This window comes from Corvus hawaiiensis, chromosome 1 (assembly GCF_020740725.1).
Source record: "Corvus hawaiiensis isolate bCorHaw1 chromosome 1, bCorHaw1.pri.cur, whole genome shotgun sequence".
Lineage (NCBI taxonomy): Eukaryota > Metazoa > Chordata > Aves > Passeriformes > Corvidae > Corvus > Corvus hawaiiensis.
In genome coordinates, this window is record NC_063213.1 from 93,460,558 (window position 1) to 93,482,417 (window position 21,860).

Consider the following 21,860-nt stretch of genomic DNA (forward strand, 5'->3'; position numbering starts at 1 on the left):
CGCCGCGCTCAGCCGGAGCTGCCTCTGCGCCGGAGCGGCCGCGCTGCCCGCCCGGGGCCGGGCCGCCTCTCTGCGCGCTGCTTGCGGGGCTCTGCCGGGCTTCCCAAAGCCGCCCGCGGCTCCTTTTGCACGGGGGTCGCTGCCGGGGCCGCCGCGCTCAGGCGGAGCTGCCGCTCGTCAGGGGCTCCGCGCTGCCCCTCGGGCTGTGCCGGCGCTGCCGCGGAGCTCCGGCCGCGTCGGGAGCTCTGCCGTCGCTCTCCCGGCGCGCTGCCGCCTCCAGAGCCCGGCTGCCGGAGCGCTTCGCCTCAGGCCTCGGCTGCAGCGGCGCTTCCAGCGGGCTCGGGCCGGCCGCCGCCGCTGCTGTTGCCGCCGCGCTCAGGCGGAGCTGCCGCCCCTCAGGCTCCCGGCGCTTCCCGCCACTGGCGCTGCGGCTCCCTCCGGCTCTCCCGGCGGACGTTCCGGGCTTTTCCCGGCTTTCGGGAAGCTCCCCTCGCTCTCCCAGCGCCATGGCGGGCTTTGGCCCTGCCTGGATGCCGAGTGCCCACCAAAGGCGCTCTCACTGCCCTGCGCAAGTGGACAGGGCAGATAAAGACAGCGAAAGGCTCACGAGTTGACAGAAAGCGAGGGAGAGGTTCCTCCCCGATCACCGTCAGCGACACAACAGACGGAACTTGGAGATATTCATTACATTTATTACCAACAAAATCAGAGCAGGATAATGAGAACCAAAATAAATCTCAACAACACAACACCTGCAGCCACCCACCTGCTACCAAAACCTGCCCACACAAGCCCAAACCAAATGGGAATGGCTTCACAGTGACGGAGAGCTGGCTTAGATCGGCTGTTGGGGGGAAATTCTTCCCTGTGAGGGCGGGGAGGCCCTGGCACAGGATGCCCAGAGAAGCTGTGGCTGCCCCATCGCCGGCACTGTCCCAGGCCAGGTTGGACAGGGCTTGGAGCAACCTGGGATAGTGGAAGGTGTCCCTGCCCATGGCAGGGGGTGGCACTGGCTCATCCTTAAGGCCCCTGCCAAGCCAATCCATTCCATGATTCTACAGACTTATGGCTCTGTGACAGAGTCATTAGGTGACAGCATCACCTGAACTCTGGTTTGCTGAGAGCTCTGATGCCAAGCACCGCCACAGTGACACGAGCACTGCTACAGTGACATGGGCAGCACCACTGTGACACAAGAACCGCCACACCAACACCTCAGGTTTGTGTCCCAGGCGACTGCAGCCAGTCCTGCCTGGCCATGGACCTGGTGATGCGTCTCGTGCGCGCTCTGCTGCTGCTGGCCCTGCTGCTGGCAGTGGCCCCCTCCCCAGGAGTGTCCAAGGAGTTCTGCCCACAGCCCTGCCGCTGCGCAGGGCGTGGGCTGCTGGACTGCCGCCACGCCGGCCTGGCCACCGTGCCCCCGGCCAGCTGCCGCCGGGCCCTCGCCGTGCTGTGAGTAGGGGCCGCCCCACAGACCCCTGCAGCTCCCCCTCCTCAGCTCCCTATTGCTGCAAAGCCCACGGGGGACACCCGGGGGACTCCCTGGCAGGAGACAGGGTGGGCTGGGGGCCCGCGCTCAGCACGAGGGGGACGCCAGGCTGGGTACCCTGGGCCTTCTCCAGGCAAAGCCCGCTTCCAGCTCAGCAGCCGAATGGGCAGGGAAATGGGTTTTCCCGAGGGGGAGCGGTGTCTTTCCTTTCTTTGCAGAGATTTCACTGGCAACTCCATTGCTGAGATTGGAAAACGAGCCTGGAAGAACTACCCGTGGGCTGAGACCTTGTAAGTGCCCTGCAGCATGTCAAATGTCAGGACTTTGGGTATTTTCCATGCTTTGCTCAGGGGTTGGAGCAGCAGCCCCCACACCACGCGTTTCCACTGGAATTCAAAGCTGGGCTGCTCTGCAAGGAGGGGTGTGAATGGCCAGGGCTTCCCAGGATGGCAGGAAACGCCGTGAGCCACGTCCCTTGCAGCCCAGGGCACCGACCCGGTGTCTGTTTGCCCGGGGACCAGGCTGTGGTCAGCTTCAGCCGGCCAGGAGCAAGCGCCTGCTCCGGCCAGGAGTGGGGACGATGCCTGCAGGGACCCAAGGAGATGCTGCAGTCAAGCTGCTGCAGGAGATTTTCCCATGACAATCCCATTTGCTGCTGGCCAGCGGCCGCTGTCACAATGTCCCCGTGTCCCCTTGCAGAGTGCTCAGGGACAATGAGCTGCGGGCAGTGAAGAGCCATTCCCTGCAGGGGCTGTTCCTGCTGAAGCACCTGTAAGCACCGTGCCCTGCCCAGGGCAGGGGGCTCCTGCCTGCCCCTCCCTGGGGCCCTGCTGCTCAGCCCAGCCCCGGGCAAGTGGCCTTGGTCCCTCCGGGGATGCAGGCTGCAGAGGCAAGTAAAAGCAACAGGGCAAATGGAAGTGACATTTGGTGTTCTGACTGGAACAGGGATTTGTCTGGCAATGAGATCGTGTCCATTGAGGAACGTGCTTTCGAGCCACTGCCTTTCCTGAAGCTTCTGTGAGTGATAAAGTTTCCTCCTGGGGTTTTTAGTGAAGTCTTTGCATTGGGCACCCTTCCTGTGTCGGAAAATGCTCCCGTTCTTTTCCCAGCAGTCCCTAAATCTGCCCTGCTCAGGGCCCAGCTGAGCTGCAGAGGTCAGTGCCGATGGCTGGACGGCCACGCCAGGGGCACAGACCCCAGCGGGGTCGTCCACACGCGGCCATCAGAGCAGCCAGTTCTTGCAGGCTCGGCTGCATGCTGGCACCGAAATAGAGTCAGCCCTTGGGCCCTTCCCTTCCCCTCCTGGGCAGGCTACAAACACTGAGAAAGCAGCAGCTTCCCCCCTCTTCCACCTTGCATTTGCACCTTTCCTGCCAAGGGATCCCGCTTCAGCCCCTCTTCCTGTGGGACAGGCCCGATGCCGTTGTGTGACCTCCTCTTTCCCCAGAAACCTCTCCGGGAATGGCCTCACGCAGATCCGCAGCGGCACTTTCCAGGCCTGGCACGGGATGCAGTTTCTCCAGGAGCTGTAAGTGGGACCAGGGCTCAAGGCAGGGCAGAGCGAGTCTCTGCAGGGTCTCTGCAGGGTCAGCGGGAAGGAGCAGATTTGCCCTCTGCAAAGTCCTGATTCCGACCGGGGGTGTCAGCCAGGGAGCGCCCGGAGTGTGCAGCTGGAAGGGCCCTTTCCCCTGCCCTGCTCATCTCCTGCAAGGCTTCCTTGAAAGCGGCCGGGCCATCCCCACGTGCCCGGCACACCCAGCTCCCGCCCTTGCCATCAGCCCTCACAGAGCTCTGTTGTTTCTCAGCATCCTCAGCCATAACCCGCTGGCTGTCATTGCTGACGCTGCGTTCTTCAAGCTGCCTGCAGTGAGCTCTCTGTAAGTATGGGCTCCTTTGGAGCAGACCAACAGAGAGCTGTGTCTCTCTCGAGTGCCCTGTGCTCAGGAAAGCAGAGATGCAGGAGCAAATCTCCCTCTTGCCCAGCCTGAGTCTGCTGGAGACACAAATATCCCTGGCCCCGGCAGAGCAAGGCAAAGGCCAAGCAGGGCTGGTGTGTCCCCAGCTGCAAAGCAACCCAGGAACTGGGACACAAACCTTCAGAGACGAGAGCCCATCCAGCTCTGGGGCCCTGCAGGGGCCGCAGGGCTCTGGGAGTAAACTGCACTCCCGCTGGAGCACTCGTGCCAGCAGCTCGAGGCTCCTGCCTCCTTCAGGGACTGGAGCTGCCCTCAGGGGAGAGCAGCAGGAGGGTCGGGAGAGGGGCAGTCCTTTCCGGTGGCATCTGTCTGCCACGAGAGCTGCAGGATTGCCCTCCTGATTGCGACGCCCTGGTTCAGAGCAGGCCAAGGCACAGAGAAGCTGGGCTCTGGAACGGCTTCCCTTGGATTAGGCAGAAGTGCATCCCTCTGCCAACAGCACCACCATCATCAGGGCCCCGGGCTTGCTCTCAGAGCAGAGTTCTGGCCATGTCACCGCAGAATTTAATGAGCCCTTTCAAATGCTTGCAGAGACCTGAGTGCCACCCAAGTGACTCCGCAGACGCTGCTGCTGTTCCTGCAGAGCACAGTGAGCTTGGAAAGCCTGTGAGTGTGTGGGACTGAGCCCCAGCCGCCAGCACGCCCTGAGTGCTGGGACAAGGGCTCTGCTTGCAAAACAAATCCGTGGGACACAAAACCAGAACAAGCCCAGTAAGCTCAAGGGTTGCTGTTTCCTTCTGGGAACCTGCCAAACTCACCAGCTCAGAGGCACAATTTCACCTTCTGGGTGACTTGCTGCAGGTTTTTCAAAGGGGACTTTCAACTCCAGGCGGGTGCACTTGTGTGTCAAGTGGTATTTAGGGAGCAGCTGCATTTTCCAGGGTGAAACCCCCTTTTGATGTTTAGGACTGAGAGTGAGGGGACTTTGCCAGAGCTGTGGCACACCGTGAAGCACAGCCCCCACGCGTGGTATCCGTCTGTTCCCTGAGCTGGGCTCGCAGACATGGATTGGGTGGCCGGCTGTTCCTCCAATAATCCCCTCTTGTCTTTAGCCAAGTGCCCAAGGATGTGGCCTGCTGCCTGTGCCAGGAGCGTCCCCTCGCCGAGAGCCCGTGCAGGACCATCCAGTTCCTCTGCGAGAAGCTGTGCAGCACCAGCGCCCCGCAGTGCGGTTGGTGTCCGGAGGGGCTGGGGGGAGCTCACATCTGCCACTTCTCTTGAGCCCGGGGAGGTGCTGCAGCACTGCCCCGTGCTGGGGCTCCTGGCCTCCCCTTGGAGTCCAGGGCTTGCACAAAACACCTTGGGTTGAAAAGTTCCTGGGCATTACTCATATCTTGTGTGTCAAATACTGTCTGGAGAAGGAACAGCTCACTGGGCCACCCCACTGCCACACGCAGGAGAGAGGGCAGGGACCCCGATGTGCTCTGCAGGGTGAACACCGAGCACCGTTATTCCCTCCTTGGCCTGTGCAGGGGGAGCAAAGCACTGTCCTGCTCTAGCTGGGCACAGGGGAGGGAACCTCCTCTCCACAGCAGGGCCAGGCTGGACTTCTGCAAACAGACACAGCCAGGTTTCCAGGCTCCCCAGGAAGCTCCTTTCTCTCACTGCCTCAGCCCCACATTTCCCACGGCACAGTCCCAGAGCTCCGGTGCCCTTCAGGAAGTTTTTCATGGTGTAACAGCTTGAGCGGCTGCTGTTGGGAACGGCCCTGGAGCAAAGCAGTCCCTGGGCTTCTCTCCCGTGCCAGTCTGTGCCCCCGCTGCAGCGCTGATCTTTCCTCTGGGCTCTCTGGCTCTTCACTGGCTCCTGCAGAGCAACCCAAGCCTGGCTCCTCTGGAGCTGTGGGAAACTCTCTGACACCAAACCCATTCCCCCAGCATGTTTCCCTCCCACCCAAACAGAGCCCCGGGAGAGACACCAGCAAAGAACCAGCTCTCTGCTCTGCCCTGAGGGGATAATGGCATGGCTGGAAGGGAATCCTCTCCACGACACATCCCCCACTCTGCTCCCTGGCCTTGAGACGAGCTCCTGCTGCTCGGGGTAACCTCTGAGCCTGGCTTTGTGCCGAGCTCTGATCTGCTCTCTTGGTGTTCTCCAGCTCACACAGCTCGTCTGCTTCAGACACGGGGAGAAATAATGGACACGCAACTGCCCAGAGAGCTGAACACCAGCCCAGTGTTGAGCCTCAAGCCCAAGGAGCCTTCCCTGGGAGATCATGGAACCGTAACATTTGCGGTTGCCCTGACCCTGAGCACTGAGGGTGATGTCAGCAGCCTGGCCAATTCCAGAACAAATTCACATCCCCCTCAGCACCTCTCAGGGCATGAAGGCAAAACAAGCGTTGATGACCTGAGAGCCAAGCTCGAGAAGAAGGTGGACAAGGCTGAAAGCATCAAGATTGTTAAAAGCATTGTCCCACACCAGCCCCAGCCCGCCAGGCTGAAGGATGTGGAGGAAAAGACACCCTCAAGCTGGCATCACAAGCAGCAGGACTCCCGTTTGAACTGGCAAGCATTAAACCCCTGGGATGTAGCTGGTGGGTTAAACCCCAGTGACGATGCCTCTATCGCTGGACACCACAGAGATGAGCAGCAAGATCCAGCTCCAAGGCAGAACTTCATTATGACTCACAATCAGCAGCAGGACAGCCAGTACTGGGTTGGACATAATCAGCTTTTCTACCAGGTCATGGGCCCTATGAAAGCAGTGGGAGAGCCCAAAGTCGACCAGCGTCTAAACAGGAACCTGGATTTTCTCTCTGACCCGTTGGTTCAGAGCCGCCCCGCTGCGAGCAGCAGGGGAGAGGCCACGGCTGAAGAGGGGCAGTCCTCTCTGGGCGGGCACCTCCTGATCATCCCTGACTCCACAGAGACACACTGGAAGCAACAGGAAGAAGGCTCCAGGTTCCTCAATAAACCTGGGAGCCCCCAAGGCCCAGACCTTGCGCTGGTTCCAGGAGAGCGCTTGGAAACCACGGTCGATCGTTTCCTGCGCTTGCTGGTGCCGGACAAAGGCCTGCGGACGTTCATGGCCCATGTGGAGCGAGCCCTGAGGACGGACTGCAGCCTGCCCCAGCTCCAGCTGGCCTGTGCCAAGATGGTCTCAAAGACTGGGCTGCTTCTAAAGGTGCTCAGTGAGAGGCAAGAGAACCAGGGAGCCTCTGAATGCAAGGGCCAGTGTCCCCTGCAAGACCTGTCCAGACGCATGGCCCTGGGGGAGGGCAAGGAAGCCACAGGGAAGGTAGGAGAGCTGCTGGGCACTGCTGTGTGTGTCCTTCTGGGCAAGAGAATGGAAGAAGCAATCGTCTTTCCCCCCATCATCTACTTTCCTTTTCTCTGAACAGAAGGCAGAGCAGACAGGGGAAATGATCATGTTTGTGGTTTTGTGTTCTGTCTTCATTATCATTGCTGTGATGCTGAAGACTGTCTTCCACGTAAGCCAGTATCTTGTTTGACTCCAGCTGTCTGTCTTGTAGCTGCAGTGCCCAGGTGATGAGCCCCAGGTGCTGCTGCGGATGCCCCTGCACGTGCTGGGTACCACAGGAGATGCTTTTCCAAGCCTGCAGCTTGTGGCAGCACCCACAGCACCCAGCTCAGCGGGGTTCAGCCTGCCCGGGGGAAGCTTGGCCTGCCTTCTGTCCCAGCTCTCCCCAAAGCTTTGCCTTGCTCTCCTGCCTTCAGCCACGCAGCAATGAGAGCTTTTGCCCTCTCCTCTTTGGCAGAATATTACAGGAAAACTGATGCTAACAAGTCTCCCATTCTCCATCCCCAGATGCGCTTCCTGTCTCATGAAGCTGGTTCCCAACCCCGCCACACCAGGACTCTCTGCCTGAGAAGGTAACTGCTCCCTGCCCGTGCCACTGCTGTGCCGCCAAGAGTCTTTCCTGTGAAGAGCAACTCCTCCCCGAGCACTGCAGCCACGCGGGTGCCGCTTCTGAGGACTCCCCCGGCTGTGTTTCAAACCCGTCGCGTTTGGGGGAGCCCCGGGAAAGGGGCTCTCGAGCGAGAGCGCTGGGCACGCCTGGGAGCTGCCAGCCCTTCCCACGCCACTGCTGGGATGGATGTCTTGGGCTCCAGGGCGGTCCCAACTTTCTGTGAGCGCGAGCAAACGCCTCTCTGTTCCCACAACAGTCTCCTCTGCTGATGGCTCTGCCCTGTTTTTCCCCGCTCCGTCCCCACAGCGGCTGGTGAAGAACTCACTCCCGTCCTCTCCAGTTGCTCTTTGCATGCAGGCCTCATTCCCAGCTCCTCCAGCCATTGCCATCCCTGCTGGGGCTCCCCCTCTTCCTTAGGCTCTGCTGACACACCCCCCGAGCAGGGAGAGGTGCTGGCACCTGCTGCAGCCCTCCCTGGCCAGACCTCACTGCTGATGGCCCGGGAGCAGGGACTTCTGGGGATGTGGTGCCAAAAAGCCTTTTTTCTCCCCATTTACCTTGCACACTCCATTGGTTTGCAGCGCTGGGAACGCCACTTCCCAACTCCTCCAGCGGCTGCTTCCCAGACAGGGCAGAGCACAGGCAGCCCTGCTGCCCTCAGCCTCCATCACCAGCTGCCTTCTCTTTTTATCCCTATTCTCCCTTTCTGGTTTTTTCAGGTGCGGTGTAAAACTGCCATGGAAAGGGAAGAAGGAGTGCAAGGAGGCACAGGATGTAGAGCAGAAAAGGGCACGGAGCTCCTCCCAGTGTCACCCATCTGCCCAGACTGCCTGCTCATCCTCACCTTTCAGAGTCCTTCTTTTCCTCAGCACTTTCAAGTGCTTTTCACTGTTCAGAAAACCTGAATTGGCATTGGTTCAATTCATCCCGGATTCCTCTGAAGCTGACAGAAAAGCAATCCAGGAAGAGACATAATGTGAAGAACCTGCAGGACTGGAAGAGTTTCAAGAGGTTGAAGAAGTTAATGGGATTCCAACAACACTTCGCCTCTTGTTCTACTACAGGAACTGCTGAGGCTCTCCTTGGATGCTGTTTCATTTGCTGTTGTTATTTCCTTGGACGCTTTTTCCTTGACTGTTATTTTCCTTCTGTCACTGCTGAGGGAAGGCCAGAGGGTGCTGTGGGTGCTCGGGACACCCAGAGGAGACATCAGTACCTCAGGGTTCTCCTCATCCCTTGTGGCAACGTTTCCCCCTGCGTTCAATAAAAATTAAAATTGTTCTTGTTCCTCCTGGTGTTGCTGATGTATTTGTAAAAGCCGTTTCTGTTCTCCCCTATGGCATTGGCCAAATTCAGTTCCAGCTGGGCCTTGGCCTTTCTGCCTTTCTCCCTGCATCTCCCAACGACATCCTCGCCGTCCTCCTGCGGTGCTGCCCTTCTTCCAAAGCTGTAAATTCTGTGTTTGCCCTGAGTCCCAGCCAAAGGTTCCTGCTCAGCCGCTCTGCTTGCCCGCCAGCTCGTCTTTGGGCACACAGGCACGGCCTGTTCCTGCCTGCGCCTTCAAGGATCTCTCCTTGCACAATGTCCAGCCTCCCTGGACTCCTCTGCCCCTCAGGACAGCGTCCCAGGGGAGCCTCTCGACCAGCGTGGCTGGACTGACTCACCCTGGGCAATCACTCCCACCTGGATGGACCTTCGTCCACATCGTCATTGTCCCGTTCCCAGAGGCCCAGAGCCTCCTCCCTGTTGTGTAGAGGGAGCCGGGCAGCTGAGATGGACCAGGAGGGGATTCTCCTGCTGCCCCAAGCAGGGACCTGTCTCCATTCGCCCTGTCTCTTCAGTCCCCTCCTTCTGCCTGCTGGCAACGGCCTTGGGGATCCTCTGCTTCTTGGGACTTGTCTATCTGGGACATTTGTCCAGTGGCTGCTGGAGAGTGACTCCACCAGTCCCTCTCCTTCTCCTACTCCCCCAACACTCCTTAACTTTCCACTTCCCCCTTCAGCTCTGCCACTGGGCTGAGAAGAGCATCCAGCTGGCCATACCTCACACAGGTGTTATTTCTGCCAGCCCAGTGCCAGTGCCCTGCTCCAGCACTCCCTGTAGTGTTTTGCCATGCCAAAGAGGCCTTCCTGGGTATCTCTTTGGATATCAAAATAAGAGGCTTTGCAGTAGCGCTTCTAAAACATCCCCAGGCCCCTGCCTGGGGGCAGCTTTCCAGGATCAACACTTTTGTGTTACAAATGTCTCCTGCGAGCACAAGAGCTCCGGGTGGTGGGTGGGAAGGGGGAATGGCTGGTGTCCTCCTGCAGAGGCCACGGCACTGGTGTCCCCGTGGTGCTGGCCTGGAGCTGCACAAGCAGCATTGTCCCCTCTACACCCCTGAGCTTTCCTCCTCCTTCCCTTTGCCCTCCCTCACACCCGCCCGGCTCCCAGGCTGATGGTTGCACTGTTGTGCCTCCTGCTGCAGGGCTGCTGTCATCGAGCAGAATCATCTTCTCGGGGAGGCTTAATGCAAAATCGTGAAATGCACCTTTGTTTCATCTAGCTCAGACCAGCCTTAAAACAGCGTCCAGGTGGGTGGGACAGGAAACACAGACATCGGGAGGAATTTCTTCATGGAAAGAGCGGTGAGGCCTTGGAAGGGGCTGCCCAAGGAGGTGGTGGGCTCCCCATGCCTGGAGCTGTCCGAGGAACGGCTGGACGGGGCACTGAGTGCTCTGGTCTGGCTGCCAAGGCGGGGATCGGCCACAGGATGGACTCGCTGAACCCGGAGGTCTTTTCCTTTTCGGTGCCTCTGAGACTCCGCGACTCTGTGCCCACGACTGGGCACACAGGGCTCCACGACTGGAGCCCGCCCTGCCCCAAGCGCTGCCGGAGCCGCCCCGGCCCGAGCTGTTCGCCCGCGCCTTTCTCCTCAGGGCGGGGGGGCCGCTGCCGGGGCCGCCGCGCTCAGCCGGAGCTGCCTCTGCGCCGGAGCGGCCGCGCTGCCCGCCCGGGGCCGGGCCGCCTCTCTGCGCGCTGCTTGCGGGGCTCTGCCGGGCTTCCCAAAGCCGCCCGCGGCTCCTTTTGCACGGGGGTCGCTGCCGGGGCCGCCGCGCTCAGGCGGAGCTGCCGCTCGTCAGGGGCTCCGCGCTGCCCCTCGGGCTGTGCCGGCGCTGCCGCGGAGCTCCGGCCGCGTCGGGAGCTCTGCCGTCGCTCTCCCGGCGCGCTGCCGCCTCCAGAGCCCGGCTGCCGGAGCGCTTCGCCTCAGGCCTCGGCTGCAGCGGCGCTTCCAGCGGGCTCGGGCCGGCCGCCGCCGCTGCTGTTGCCGCCGCGCTCAGGCGGAGCTGCCGCCCCTCAGGCTCCCGGCGCTTCCCGCCACTGGCGCTGCGGCTCCCTCCGGCTCTCCCGGCGGACGTTCCGGGCTTTTCCCGGCTTTCGGGAAGCTCTCCTCGCTCTCCCAGCGCCATGGCGGGCTTTGGCCCTGCCTGGATGCCGAGTGCCCACCAAAGGCGCTCTCACTGCCCTGCGCAAGTGGACAGGGCAGATAAAGACAGCGAAAGGCTCACGAGTTGACAGAAAGCGAGGGAGAGGTCCCTCCCCGATCACCGTCAGCGACACAACAGACGGAACTTGGAGATATTCATTACATTTATTACCAACAAAATCAGAGCAGGATAATGAGAACCAAAATAAATCTCAACAACACAACACCTGCAGCCACCCACCTGCTACCAAAACCTGCCCACACAAGCCCAAACCAAATGGGAATGGCTTCACAGTGACGGAGAGCTGGCTTAGATCGGCTGTTGGGGGGAAATTCTTCCCTGTGAGGGCGGGGAGGCCCTGGCACAGGATGCCCAGAGAAGCTGTGGCTGCCCCATCGCCGGCACTGTCCCAGGCCAGGTTGGACAGGGCTTGGAGCAACCTGGGATAGTGGAAGGTGTCCCTGCCCATGGCAGGGGGTGGCACTGGCTCATCCTTAAGGCCCCTGCCAAGCCAATCCATTCCATGATTCTACAGACTTATGGCTCTGTGACAGAGTCATTAGGTGACAGCATCACCTGAACTCTGGTTTGCTGAGAGCTCTGATGCCAAGCACCGCCACAGTGACACGAGCACTGCTACAGTGACATGGGCAGCACCACTGTGACACAAGAACCGCCACACCAACACCTCAGGTTTGTGTCCCAGGCGACTGCAGCCAGTCCTGCCTGGCCATGGACCTGGTGATGCGTCTCGTGCGCGCTCTGCTGCTGCTGGCCCTGCTGCTGGCAGTGGCCCTCTCCCCAGGAGTGTCCAAGGAGTTCTGCCCACAGCCCTGCCGCTGCGCAGGGCGTGGGCTGCTGGACTGCCGCCACGCCGGCCTGGCCACCGTGCCCCCGGCCAGCCGCCGCCGGGCCCTCGCCGTGCTGTGAGTAGGGGCCGCCCCACAGACCCCTGCAGCTCCCCCTCCTCAGCTCCCTATTGCTGCAAAGCCCACGGGGGACACCCGGGGGACTCCCTGGCAGGAGACAGGGTGGGCTGGGGGCCCGCGCTCAGCACGAGGGGGACGCCAGGCTGGGTACCCTGGGCCTTCTCCAGGCAAAGCCCGCTTCCAGCTCAGCAGCCGAATGGGCAGGGAAATGGGTTTTCCCGAGGGGGAGCGGTGTCTTTCCTTTCTTTGCAGAGATTTCACTGGCAACTCCATTGCTGAGATTGGAAAACGAGCCTGGAAGAACTACCCGTGGGCTGAGACCTTGTAAGTGCCCTGCAGCATGTCAAATGTCAGGACTTTGGGTATTTTCCATGCTTTGCTCAGGGGTTGGAGCAGCAGCCCCCACACCACGCGTTTCCACTGGAATTCAAAGCTGGGCTGCTCTGCAAGGAGGGGTGTGAATGGCCAGGGCTTCCCAGGATGGCAGGAAATGCCGTGAGCCACGTCCCTTGCAGCCCAGGGCACCGACCCGGTGTCTGTTTGCCCGGGGACCAGGCTGTGGTCAGCTTCAGCCGGCCAGGAGCAAGCGCCTGCTCCGGCCAGGAGTGGGGACGATGCCTGCAGGGACCCAAGGAGATGCTGCAGTCAAGCTGCTGCAGGAGATTTTCCCATGACAATCCCATTTGCTGCTGGCCAGCGGCCGCTGTCACAATGTCCCCGTGTCCCCTTGCAGAGTGCTCAGGGACAATGAGCTGCGGGCAGTGAAGAGCCATTCCCTGCAGGGGCTGTTCCTGCTGAAGCACCTGTAAGCACCGTGCCCTGCCCAGGGCAGGGGGCTCCTGCCTGCCCCTCCCTGGGGCCCTGCTGCTCAGCCCAGCCCCGGGCAAGTGGCCTTGGTCCCTCCGGGGATGCAGGCTGCAGAGGCAAGTAAAAGCAACAGGGCAAATGGAAGTGACATTTGGTGTTCTGACTGGAACAGGGATTTGTCTGGCAATGAGATCGTGTCCATTGAGGAACGTGCTTTCGAGCCACTGCCTTTCCTGAAGCTTCTGTGAGTGATAAAGTTTCCTCCTGGGGTTTTTAGTGAAGTCTTTGCATTGGGCACCCTTCCTGTGTCGGAAAATGCTCCCGTCCTTTTCCCAGCAGTCCCTAAATCTGCCCTGCTCAGGGCCCAGCTGAGCTGCAGAGGTCAGTGCCGATGGCTGGACGGCCACGCCGGGGGCACAGACCCCAGCGGGGTCGTCCACACGCAGCCATCAGAGCAGCCAGTTCTTGCAGGCTCGGCTGCATGCTGGCACCGAAATAGAGTCAGCCCTTGGGCCCTTCCCTTCCCCTCCTGGGCAGGCTACAAACACTGAGAAAGCAGCAGCTTCCCCCCTCTTCCACCTTGCATTTGCACCTTTCCTGCCAAGGGATCCCGCTTCAGCCCCTCTTCCTGTGGGACAGGCCCGATGCCGTTGTGTGACCTCCTCTTTCCCCAGAAACCTCTCCGGGAATGGCCTCACGCAGATCCGCAGCGGCACTTTCCAGGCCTGGCACGGGATGCAGTTTCTCCAGGAGCTGTAAGTGGGACCAGGGCTCAAGGCAGGGCAGAGCGAGTCTCTGCAGGGTCTCTGCAGGGTCAGCGGGCAGGAGCAGATTTGCCCTCTGCAAAGTCCTGATTCCGACCGGGGGTGTCAGCCAGGGAGCGCCCGGAGTGTGCAGCTGGAAGGGCCCTTTCCCCTGCCCTGCTCATCTCCTGCAAGGCTTCCTTGAAAGCGGCCGGGCCATCCCCACGTGCCCGGCACACCCAGCTCCCGCCCTTGCCATCAGCCCTCACAGAGCTCTGTTGTTTCTCAGCATCCTCAGCCATAACCCGCTGGCTGTCATTGCTGACGCTGCGTTCTTCAAGCTGCCTGCAGTGAGCTCTCTGTAAGTATGGGCTCCTTTGGAGCAGACCAACAGAGAGCTGTGTCTCTCTCGAGTGCCCTGTGCTCAGGAAAGCAGAGATGCAGGAGCAAATCTCCCTCTTGCCCAGCCTGAGTCTGCTGGAGACACAAATATCCCTGGCCCCGGCAGAGCAAGGCAAAGGCCAAGCAGGGCTGGTGTGTCCCCAGCTGCAAAGCAACCCAGGAACTGGGACACAAACCTTCAGAGACGAGAGCCCATCCAGCTCTGGGGCCCTGCAGGGGCCGCAGGGCTCTGGGAGTAAACTGCACTCCCGCTGGAGCACTCGTGCCAGCAGCTCGAGGCTCCTGCCTCCTTCAGGGACTGGAGCTGCCCTCAGGGGAGAGCAGCTGGAGGGTCGGGAGAGGGGCAATCCTTTCCGGTGGCATCTGTCTGCCACGAGAGCTGCAGGATTGCCCTCCTGATTGCGACGCCCTGGTTCAGAGCAGGCCAAGGCACAGAGAAGCTGGGCTCTGGAACGGCTTCCCTTGGATTAGGCAGAAGTGCATCCCTCTGCCAACAGCACCACCATCATCAGGGCCCCGGGCTTGCTCTCAGAGCAGAGTTCTGGCCATGTCACCGCAGAATTTAATGAGCCCTTTCAAATGCTTGCAGAGACCTGAGTGCCACCCAAGTGACTCCGCAGACGCTGCTGCTGTTCCTGCAGAGCACAGTGAGCTTGGAAAGCCTGTGAGTGTGTGGGACTGAGCCCCAGCCGCCAGCACGCCCTGAGTGCTGGGACAAGGGCTCTGCTTGCAAAACAAATCCGTGGGACACAAAACCAGAACAAGCCCAGTAAGCTCAAGGGTTGCTGTTTCCTTCTGGGAACCTGCCAAACTCACCAGCTCAGAGGCACAATTTCACCTTCTGGGTGACTTGCTGCAGGTTTTTCAAAGGGGACTTTCAACTCCAGGCGGGTGCACTTGTGTGTCAAGTGGTATTTAGGGAGCAGCTGCATTTTCCAGGGTGAAACCCCCTTTTGATGTTTAGGACTGGGAGTGAGGGGACTTTGCCAGAGCTGTGGCACACCGTGAAGCACAGCCCCCACGCGTGGTATCCGTCTGTTCCCTGAGCTGGGCTCGCAGACATGGATTGGGTGGCCGGCTGTTCCTCCAATAATCCCCTCTTGTCTTTAGCCAAGTGCCCAAGGATGTGGCCTGCTGCCTGTGCCAGGAGCGTCCCCTCGCCGAGAGCCCGTGCAGGACCATCCAGTTCCTCTGCGAGAAGCTGTGCAGCACCAGCGCCCCGCAGTGCGGTTGGTGTCCGGAGGGGCTGGGGGGAGCTCACATCTGCCACTTCTCTTGAGCCTGGGGAGGTGCTGCAGCACTGCCCCGTGTTGGGGCTCCTGGCCTCCCCTTGGAGTCCAGGGCTTGCACAAAACACCTTGGGTTGAAAAGTTCCTGGGCATTACTCATATCTTGTGTGTCAAATACTGTCTGGAGAAGGAACAGCTCACTGGGCCACCCCACTGCCACACGCAGGAGAGAGGGCAGGGACCCCGATGTGCTCTGCAGGGTGAACACCGAGCACCGTTATTCCCTCCTTGGCCTGTGCAGGGGGAGCAAAGCACTGTCCTGCTCTAGCTGGGCACAGGGGAGGGAACCTCCTCTCCACAGCAGGGCCAGGCTGGACTTCTGCAAACAGACACAGCCAGGTTTCCAGGCTCCCCAGGAAGCTCCTTTCTCTCACTGCCTCAGCCCCACGTTTCCCACGGCACAGTCCCAGAGCTCCGGTGCCCTTCAGGAAGTTTTTCATGGTGTAACAGCTTGAGCGGCTGCTGTTGGGAACGGCCCTGGAGCAAAGCAGTCCCTGGGCTTCTCTCCCGTGCCAGTCTGTGCCCCCGCTGCAGCGCTGATCTTTCCTCTGGGCTCTCTGGCTCTTCACTGGCTCCTGCAGAGCAACCCAAGCCTGGCTCCTCTGGAGCTGTGGGAAACTCTCTGACACCAAACCCATTCCCCCAGCATGTTTCCCTCCCACCCAAACAGAGCCCCGGGAGAGACACCAGCAAAGAACCAGCTCTCTGCTCTGCCCTGAGGGGATAATGGCATGGCTGGAAGGGAATCCTCTCCACGACACATCCCCCACTCTGCTCCCTGGCCTTGAGACGAGCTCCTGCTGCTCGGGGTAACCTCTGAGCCTGGCTTTGTGCCGAGCTCTGATCTGCTCTCTTGGTGTTCTCCAGCTCACACAGCTCGTCTGCTTCAGACACGGGGAGAAATAATGGACACGCAACTGCCCAGAGAGCTGAACACCAGCCCAGTGTTGAGCCTCAAGCCCAAGGAGCCTTCCCTGGGAGATCATGGAACCGTAACATTTGCGGTTGCCCTGACCCTGAGCACTGAGGGTGATGTCAGCAGCCTGGCCAATTCCAGAACAAATTCACATCCCCCTCAGCACCTCTCAGGGCATGAAGGCAAAACAAGCGTTGATGACCTGAGAGCCAAGCTCGAGAAGAAGGTGGACAAGGCTGAAAGCATCAAGATTGTTAAAAGCATTGTCCCACACCAGCCCCAGCCCGCCAGGCTGAAGGATGTGGAGGAAAAGACACCCTCAAGCTGGCATCACAAGCAGCAGGACTCCCATTTGAACTGGCAAGCATTAAACCCCTGGGATGGAGCTGGTGGGTTAAACCCCAGTGACGATGCCTCTATCGCTGGACACCACAGAGATGAGCAGCAAGATCCAGCTCCAAGGCAGAACTTCCTTTGGACTCACAATCAGCAGCAGGACAGCCAGTATTCGACTGGACATAATCAGCTTTTCTACCAGGTCATGGGCCCTATGAAAGCAGTGGGAGAGCCCAAAGTCGACCAGCGTCTAAACAGGAACCTGGATTTTCTCTCTGACCCGTTGGTTCAGAGCCGCCCCGCTGCGAGCAGCAGGGGAGAGGCCACGGCTGAAGAGGGGCAGTCCTCTCTGGGCGGGCACCTCCTGATCATCCCTGACTCCACAGAGACACACTGGAAGCAACAGGAAGAAGGCTCCAGGTTCCTCAATAAACCTGGGAGCCCCCAAGGCCCAGACCTTGCGCTGGTTCCAGGAGAGCGCTTGGAAACCACGGTCGATCGTTTCCTGCGCTTGCTGGTGCCGGACAAAGGCCTGCGGACGTTCATGGCCCATGTGGAGCAAGCCCTGAGGACGGACTGCAGCCTGCCCCAGCTCCAGCTGGCCTGTGCCAAGATGGTCTCAAAGACTGGGCTGCTTCTAAAGGTGCTCAGTGAGAGGCAAGAGAACCAGGGAGCCTCTGAACGCATGGGCCATTGTCGTCTGCAAGCGAACATCTCCAGACGCACAGCTTTGGAGGAGGATCAGGAGCCCACAGGGAAGGTAGGAGAGCTGCTGGGCACTGCTACATGTGTTCCTCTGGGCAAGAAAGAATGGAAGGAGTGATCCTCATGCTCTTTGTGACCTTTCTTCTAATCCCACCCGAAGCCAGAGACCATGGATGACACGATCAAATTTGTGGTTTTGCTGTCTGTCTTCGTTATCGTTGCTGTGATGCTGAAGGGTGTCTTCCACGTAAGCCAATATCTTGTTTGACTCCAGCTGTCTGTCTTGTAGCTGCAGTGCCCAGGTGATGAGCCCCAGGTGCCGCTGCAGATGCCCCTGCACGTGCTGGGTACCACAGGAGATGCTTTTCCAAGCCTGCAGCTTGTGGCAGCATCCACAGCACCCAGCTCAGCGGGGTTCAGCCTGCCCGGGGGAAGCTTGGCCTGCCTTCTGTCCCAGCTCTCCCCAGCTTTGCCTTGCTCTCCTGCCTTCAGCCACGCAGCAATGAGATTGGGAGCTCTGGAATTTTGGAATGTTCTGGAGGAAGGGAGAAAGAGGAAATTGGGAAGGAAGGACAGGTTTTTTTCTAAAATCGCTGCTGCTGGCACAGACTTGCACGTGTGTAGAACAGACTGGGTTGGATGAAGGATGTTTTGGTCTCCCATGTTCTGTAGAGTATGACAAGAGAACTCCGGCATTACAAGTCTCTCTCCTTCCCCAGGTGTGTTCCCAATGTGCTGCAGTTCTTTGCCGACAGCTACTCAGCAGGAAATCGTGGCTGAGAAGGTAACTGCTCCCTGCCCGTGCCACTGCTGTGCCACCAAGAGTCTTTCCTGTGAAGAGCAACTCTTCCCCGAGCCCCGCGGGTGCCGCTGCCGAGGACTCCCCCGGCTGTGTTTCAAACCCGTTGCGTTTGGGGGAGCCCCGGGAAAAGGGCTCTCGAGCGAGAGCGCTGGGCACGCCTGGGAGCTGCCAGCCCAACCAGCCCTTCCCGCACGGGCAGTGCTCCCCCGGATCGGGTGGATGTGTTGGGCCAGCCGGGGATGTCCTTTCTGGGGGCCCCGTCTTCCTTGGGCTCAGCTGAAATGCCCCTGAGCAGGGAGAGGTGCTGCTGCACCTCCTGCAGCCCTCCCTGGCCAAACCTCCCCGCTTATTTTCCGTGGTTTTCAGGTTGTCTGTAAAACTGCAACAGAGATGGAGGAAGAAGAAGTACAGGGAGGCAGAGCATGCAGAGCAGGTGAGGGCAGGGAGCAGGTGCCAGTGCTGCTCCTCTGCCTGCACCACCTGCTCTTCCTCACCTTTTCAAATCCTTCTCTTCCATGGCAATTTCCAGGACTTGCCTGAGCTCACCGAAGCTGATTTGCTGATCGCTCAGTACATCATGGATGTCCTTGATAAAGAGGAAGAAGAATTGCAGAAAGAGATGCAGAAAGAGAACGCAGATGTCTCCCAGGAAGAGATAAAACGTGAATCATAAGAGTGAAAGGGAGAAGACTTTCTAGAAGGTGGAGAAGAAAGTAAGATGCCAACACTTGTACTCCAGCTCCTACTCTGACACAAGAACTGCTAGCGTTTCCTTAAGCTACTTCCATCCACAATAACTGCAGGGAAAGAACATCTGAGGAAATAGAGGCAAGGAAAGAGTAAAAGAAATAGCAGTAATTTGTGGTGATGCGAGGTTTTTATTGTATTTTCATATGTTTTCTGTACCCCAGTGGTTCATCCCTACCTTCCCCACTCCTACTACTGGTTGATTTGCCCCAGACCCAAGCCGCTCCCCCGGTGCTCCCTATATGGTTGTTCTCCTCCCCTTGTTCCGGCTCTCTCCCTATCAATCACCCAAACCCCTCCTGTTGTTCCCGAAGGTTCGGTGTCCATCACCTGAGCCCTCCCTAATTACCCTTATATGGCCCCTGTCAGTCCCCCGAGGTCCTGCCCCCTCAGATACCTCCCCTCTTGGAAATCCCCTAAACCTCGACGCCCCATTGGGGCATGTGACCCTTCTCCCTCCATCCACCAAGACCCTTGGACCAGATGTGAGTCCATCCCTTCAGCGTCCCTCCCTCCTAATCCACTTATTGGTCCCCAGTTGGTGTACTCCCCCTGTTCACCCCCCCATTGTAAGGCATGGGCGCGTTGCAGGCGGGGCTCGTCCTCTGTGGATACTCTCCAATAAAGTTGGATTAGCCCCCGGGGCAACCCTCCTCGCTACTTTTTATCTCTCCCCTCATCGGGGGCTGCTGGCTGCTACAGTGCCTGGAGCCGGTGCTCCGCAGGGTAGAGCAGAGGCTTCAGAGGAGCAGCTTTAAAGCTCTAAAGCTCCGTGCCTCCGGCTGCTCCCCACTCCTGCCACACACCGCTGGAGCTAGCCTGGGCAGTAGAGAGCAGCGGTCAATGTGACAGTAATTAATAAACAAATAGTAAATAAAATAATAAATAAAATAGCCAAGGGAACAGCCTCCAAGGCAAGAACTAGGATCCAAGGAAATAGATAAGGAAACAGCATTCAAGGGACTGCCCACGTGGACTGCAGCCTGCCCCAGCTCCAGCTGGCCTGTGCCAAGATGGTCTCAAAGACTGGGCTGCTTCTAAAGGTGCTCAGTGAGAGGCAAGAGAACCAGGGAGCCTCTGAATGCAAGGGCCAGTGTCCCCTGCAAGACCTGTCCAGACGCATGGCCCTGGGGGAGGGCAAGGAAGCCACAGGGAAGGTAGGAGAGCTGCTGGGCACTGCTGTGTGTGTCCTTCTGGGCAAGAGAGAATGGAAGGAGCAATCATCTTGCCACCCATCATCTTCTTTCCTTCTCTCCAAACAGAAGCTAGAGGCTGTGGTGTACGTGGTCACGTTTTTGGTCCCGCTGGGTTTCTTCGTCTTTGTTTTGCTGATTCTGAAGTGCGTCTCCAATGTAAGCCAATATCTTGTTTGACTCCAGCTGTCTGTCTTGTAGCTGCAGTGCCCAGGTGATGAGCCCCAGGTGCTGCTGCGGATGCCCCTGCACGTGCTGGGTACCACAGGAGATGCTTTTCCAAGCCTGCAGCTTGTGGCAGCACCCACAGCACCCAGCTCAGCGGGGTTCAGCCTGCCCGGGGGAAGCTTGGCCTGCCTTCTGTCCCAGCTCTCCCCAAAGCTTTGCCTTGCTCTCCTGCCTTCAGCCACGCAGCAATGAGAGCTTTTGCCCTCTCCTCTTTGGCAGAATATTACAGGAAAACTGATGCTAACAAGTCTCCCATTCTCCATCCCCAGATGCGCTTCCTGTCTCATGAAGCTGGTTCCCAACCCCGCCACACCAGGACTCTCTGCCTGAGAAGGTAACTGCTCCCTGCCCGTGCCACTGCTGTGCCGCCAAGAGTCTTTCCTGTGAAGAGCAACTCCTCCCCGAGCACTGCAGCCGCGCGGGTGCTGCTTCTGAGGACTCCCCCGGCTGTGTTTCAAACCCGTCGCGTTTGGGAGAGCCCCGGGAAAGGGGCTCTCGAGCGAGAGCGCTGGGCACGCCTGGGAGCTGCCAGCCCTTCCCACGCCACTGCTGGGATGGATGTCTTGGGCTCCAGGGCGGTCCCAACTTTCTGTGAGCGCGAGCAAACGCCTCTCTGTTCCCACAACAGTCTCCTCTGCTGATGGCTCTGCCCTGTTTTTCCCGCTCCGTCCCCACAGCGGCTGGTGAAGAACTCACTCCCGTCCTCTCCAGTTGCTCTTTGCATGCAGGCCTCATTCCCAGCTCCTCCAGCCATTGCCATCCCTGCTGGGGCTCCCCCTCTTCCTTAGGCTCTGCTGACACACCCCCCGAGCAGGGAGAGGTGCTGGCACCTGCTGCAGCCCTCCCTGGCCAGACCTCACTGCTGATGGCCCGGGAGCAGGGACTTCTGGGGATGTGGTGCCAAAAAGCCTTTTTTCTCCCCATTTGCCTTGCACACTCCATTGGTTTGCAGCGCTGGGAACGCCACTTCCCAACTCCTCCAGCGGCTGCTTCCCAGACATGGCAGAGCACAGGCAGCCCTGCTGCCCTCAGCCTCCATCACCAGCTGCCTTCTCTTTTTATCCCTATTCTCCCTTTCTGGTTTTTTCAGGTGCGGTGTAAAACTGCCATGGAAAGGGAAGAAGGAGTGCAAGGAGGCACAGGATGTAGAGCAGAAAAGGGCACGGAGCTCCTCCCAGTGTCACCCATCTGCCCAGACTGCCTGCTCATCCTCACCTTTCAGAGTCCTTCCCTTCCTCAGCACGTTCAAGTGCTTTTCACTGTTCAGAAAACCTGAATTGGCATTGGTTCAATTCATCCCGGATTCCTCTGAAGCTGACAGAAAAGCAATCCAGGAAGAGACATAATGTGAAGAACCTGCATGACTGGAAGAGGTTCAAGAGGTTGAAGAAGTTAATGGGATTCCAACAACACTTCGCCTCTTGTTCTACTATAGGAACTGCTGAGGCTCTCCTTGGATGCTGTTTGATTCGCTGTTGTTATTTCCTTGGACGCTTTTTCCTTGACTGTTATTTTCCTTCTGTCACTGCTGAGGGAAGGCCAGAGGGTGCTGTGGGTGCTCGGGACACCCAGAGGAGACATCAGTACCTCAGGGTTCTCCTCATCCCTTGTGGCAACGTTTCCCCCTGCGTTCAATAAAAATTAAGATTGTTCTTGTTCCTCCTGGTGTTGCTGATGCATTTGTAAAAGCCGTTTCTGTTCTCCCCTATGGCATTTGCCAAATTCAGTTCCAGCTGGGCCTTGGCCTTTCTGCCTTTCTCCCTGCATCTCCCAACGACATCCTCGCCGTCCTCCTGCGTTGCTGCCCTTCTTCCAAAGCTGTAAATTCTGTGTTTGCCCTGAGTCCCAGCCAAAGGTTCCTGCTCAGCCGCTCTGCTTGCCCGCCAGCTCGTCTTTGGGCACACAGGCACGGCCTGTTCCTGCCTGCGCCTTCAAGGATCTCTCCTTGCACAATGTC

The 21,860-nt window shown here is 59.2% G+C and overlaps 2 protein-coding genes across 17 annotated transcripts; both read left to right on the forward strand.

The window, feature by feature from the left end:
• Nucleotides 1–958: 958 nt before the first annotated feature.
• Nucleotides 959–21,562, forward strand: LOC125330772 (leucine-rich repeat-containing protein 37A3-like). 15 transcript variants are annotated; one of them, XM_048314389.1, is made up of 14 exons: nt 959–1,219; nt 1,708–1,779; nt 2,189–2,260; nt 2,435–2,506; nt 2,937–3,017; nt 3,295–3,366; nt 3,997–4,071; nt 4,518–4,636; nt 5,564–6,705; nt 6,809–6,898; nt 17,653–17,717; nt 18,102–19,834; nt 20,173–20,237; nt 20,994–21,562. In XM_048314389.1, exons 1-12 carry the CDS (start codon nt 1,173–1,175, stop codon nt 18,406–18,408), a joined length of 2,214 nt encoding a protein of 737 aa, XP_048170346.1. In that variant the 5' UTR covers nt 959–1,172; the 3' UTR covers nt 18,409–19,834; nt 20,173–20,237; nt 20,994–21,562. The 15 variants fall into 15 exon arrangements, with proteins under 15 accessions (XP_048170346.1, XP_048170417.1, XP_048170325.1 ...); XM_048314368.1 differs by lacking the exon at nt 959–1,219 and having other exon boundaries at nt 1,441–1,779; nt 18,102–19,639; nt 19,745–19,834; XM_048314423.1 differs by lacking the exon at nt 959–1,219 and having other exon boundaries at nt 1,441–1,779; nt 18,102–18,168; nt 18,265–19,834.
• On the forward strand, nt 11,615–14,888 carry LOC125330823 (leucine-rich repeat-containing protein 37A3-like). Of its 2 annotated transcripts, XM_048314499.1 has the most exons (6): nt 11,615–12,059; nt 12,469–12,540; nt 12,715–12,786; nt 13,217–13,297; nt 13,575–13,646; nt 14,277–14,888. In XM_048314499.1, exons 1-6 carry the CDS (start codon nt 11,932–11,934, stop codon nt 14,353–14,355), a joined length of 504 nt encoding a protein of 167 aa, XP_048170456.1. In that variant the 5' UTR covers nt 11,615–11,931; the 3' UTR covers nt 14,356–14,888. The 2 variants fall into 2 exon arrangements, with proteins under 2 accessions (XP_048170456.1, XP_048170464.1); XM_048314507.1 differs by lacking the exon at nt 13,575–13,646.
• Nucleotides 21,563–21,860: the final 298 nt, after the last annotated feature.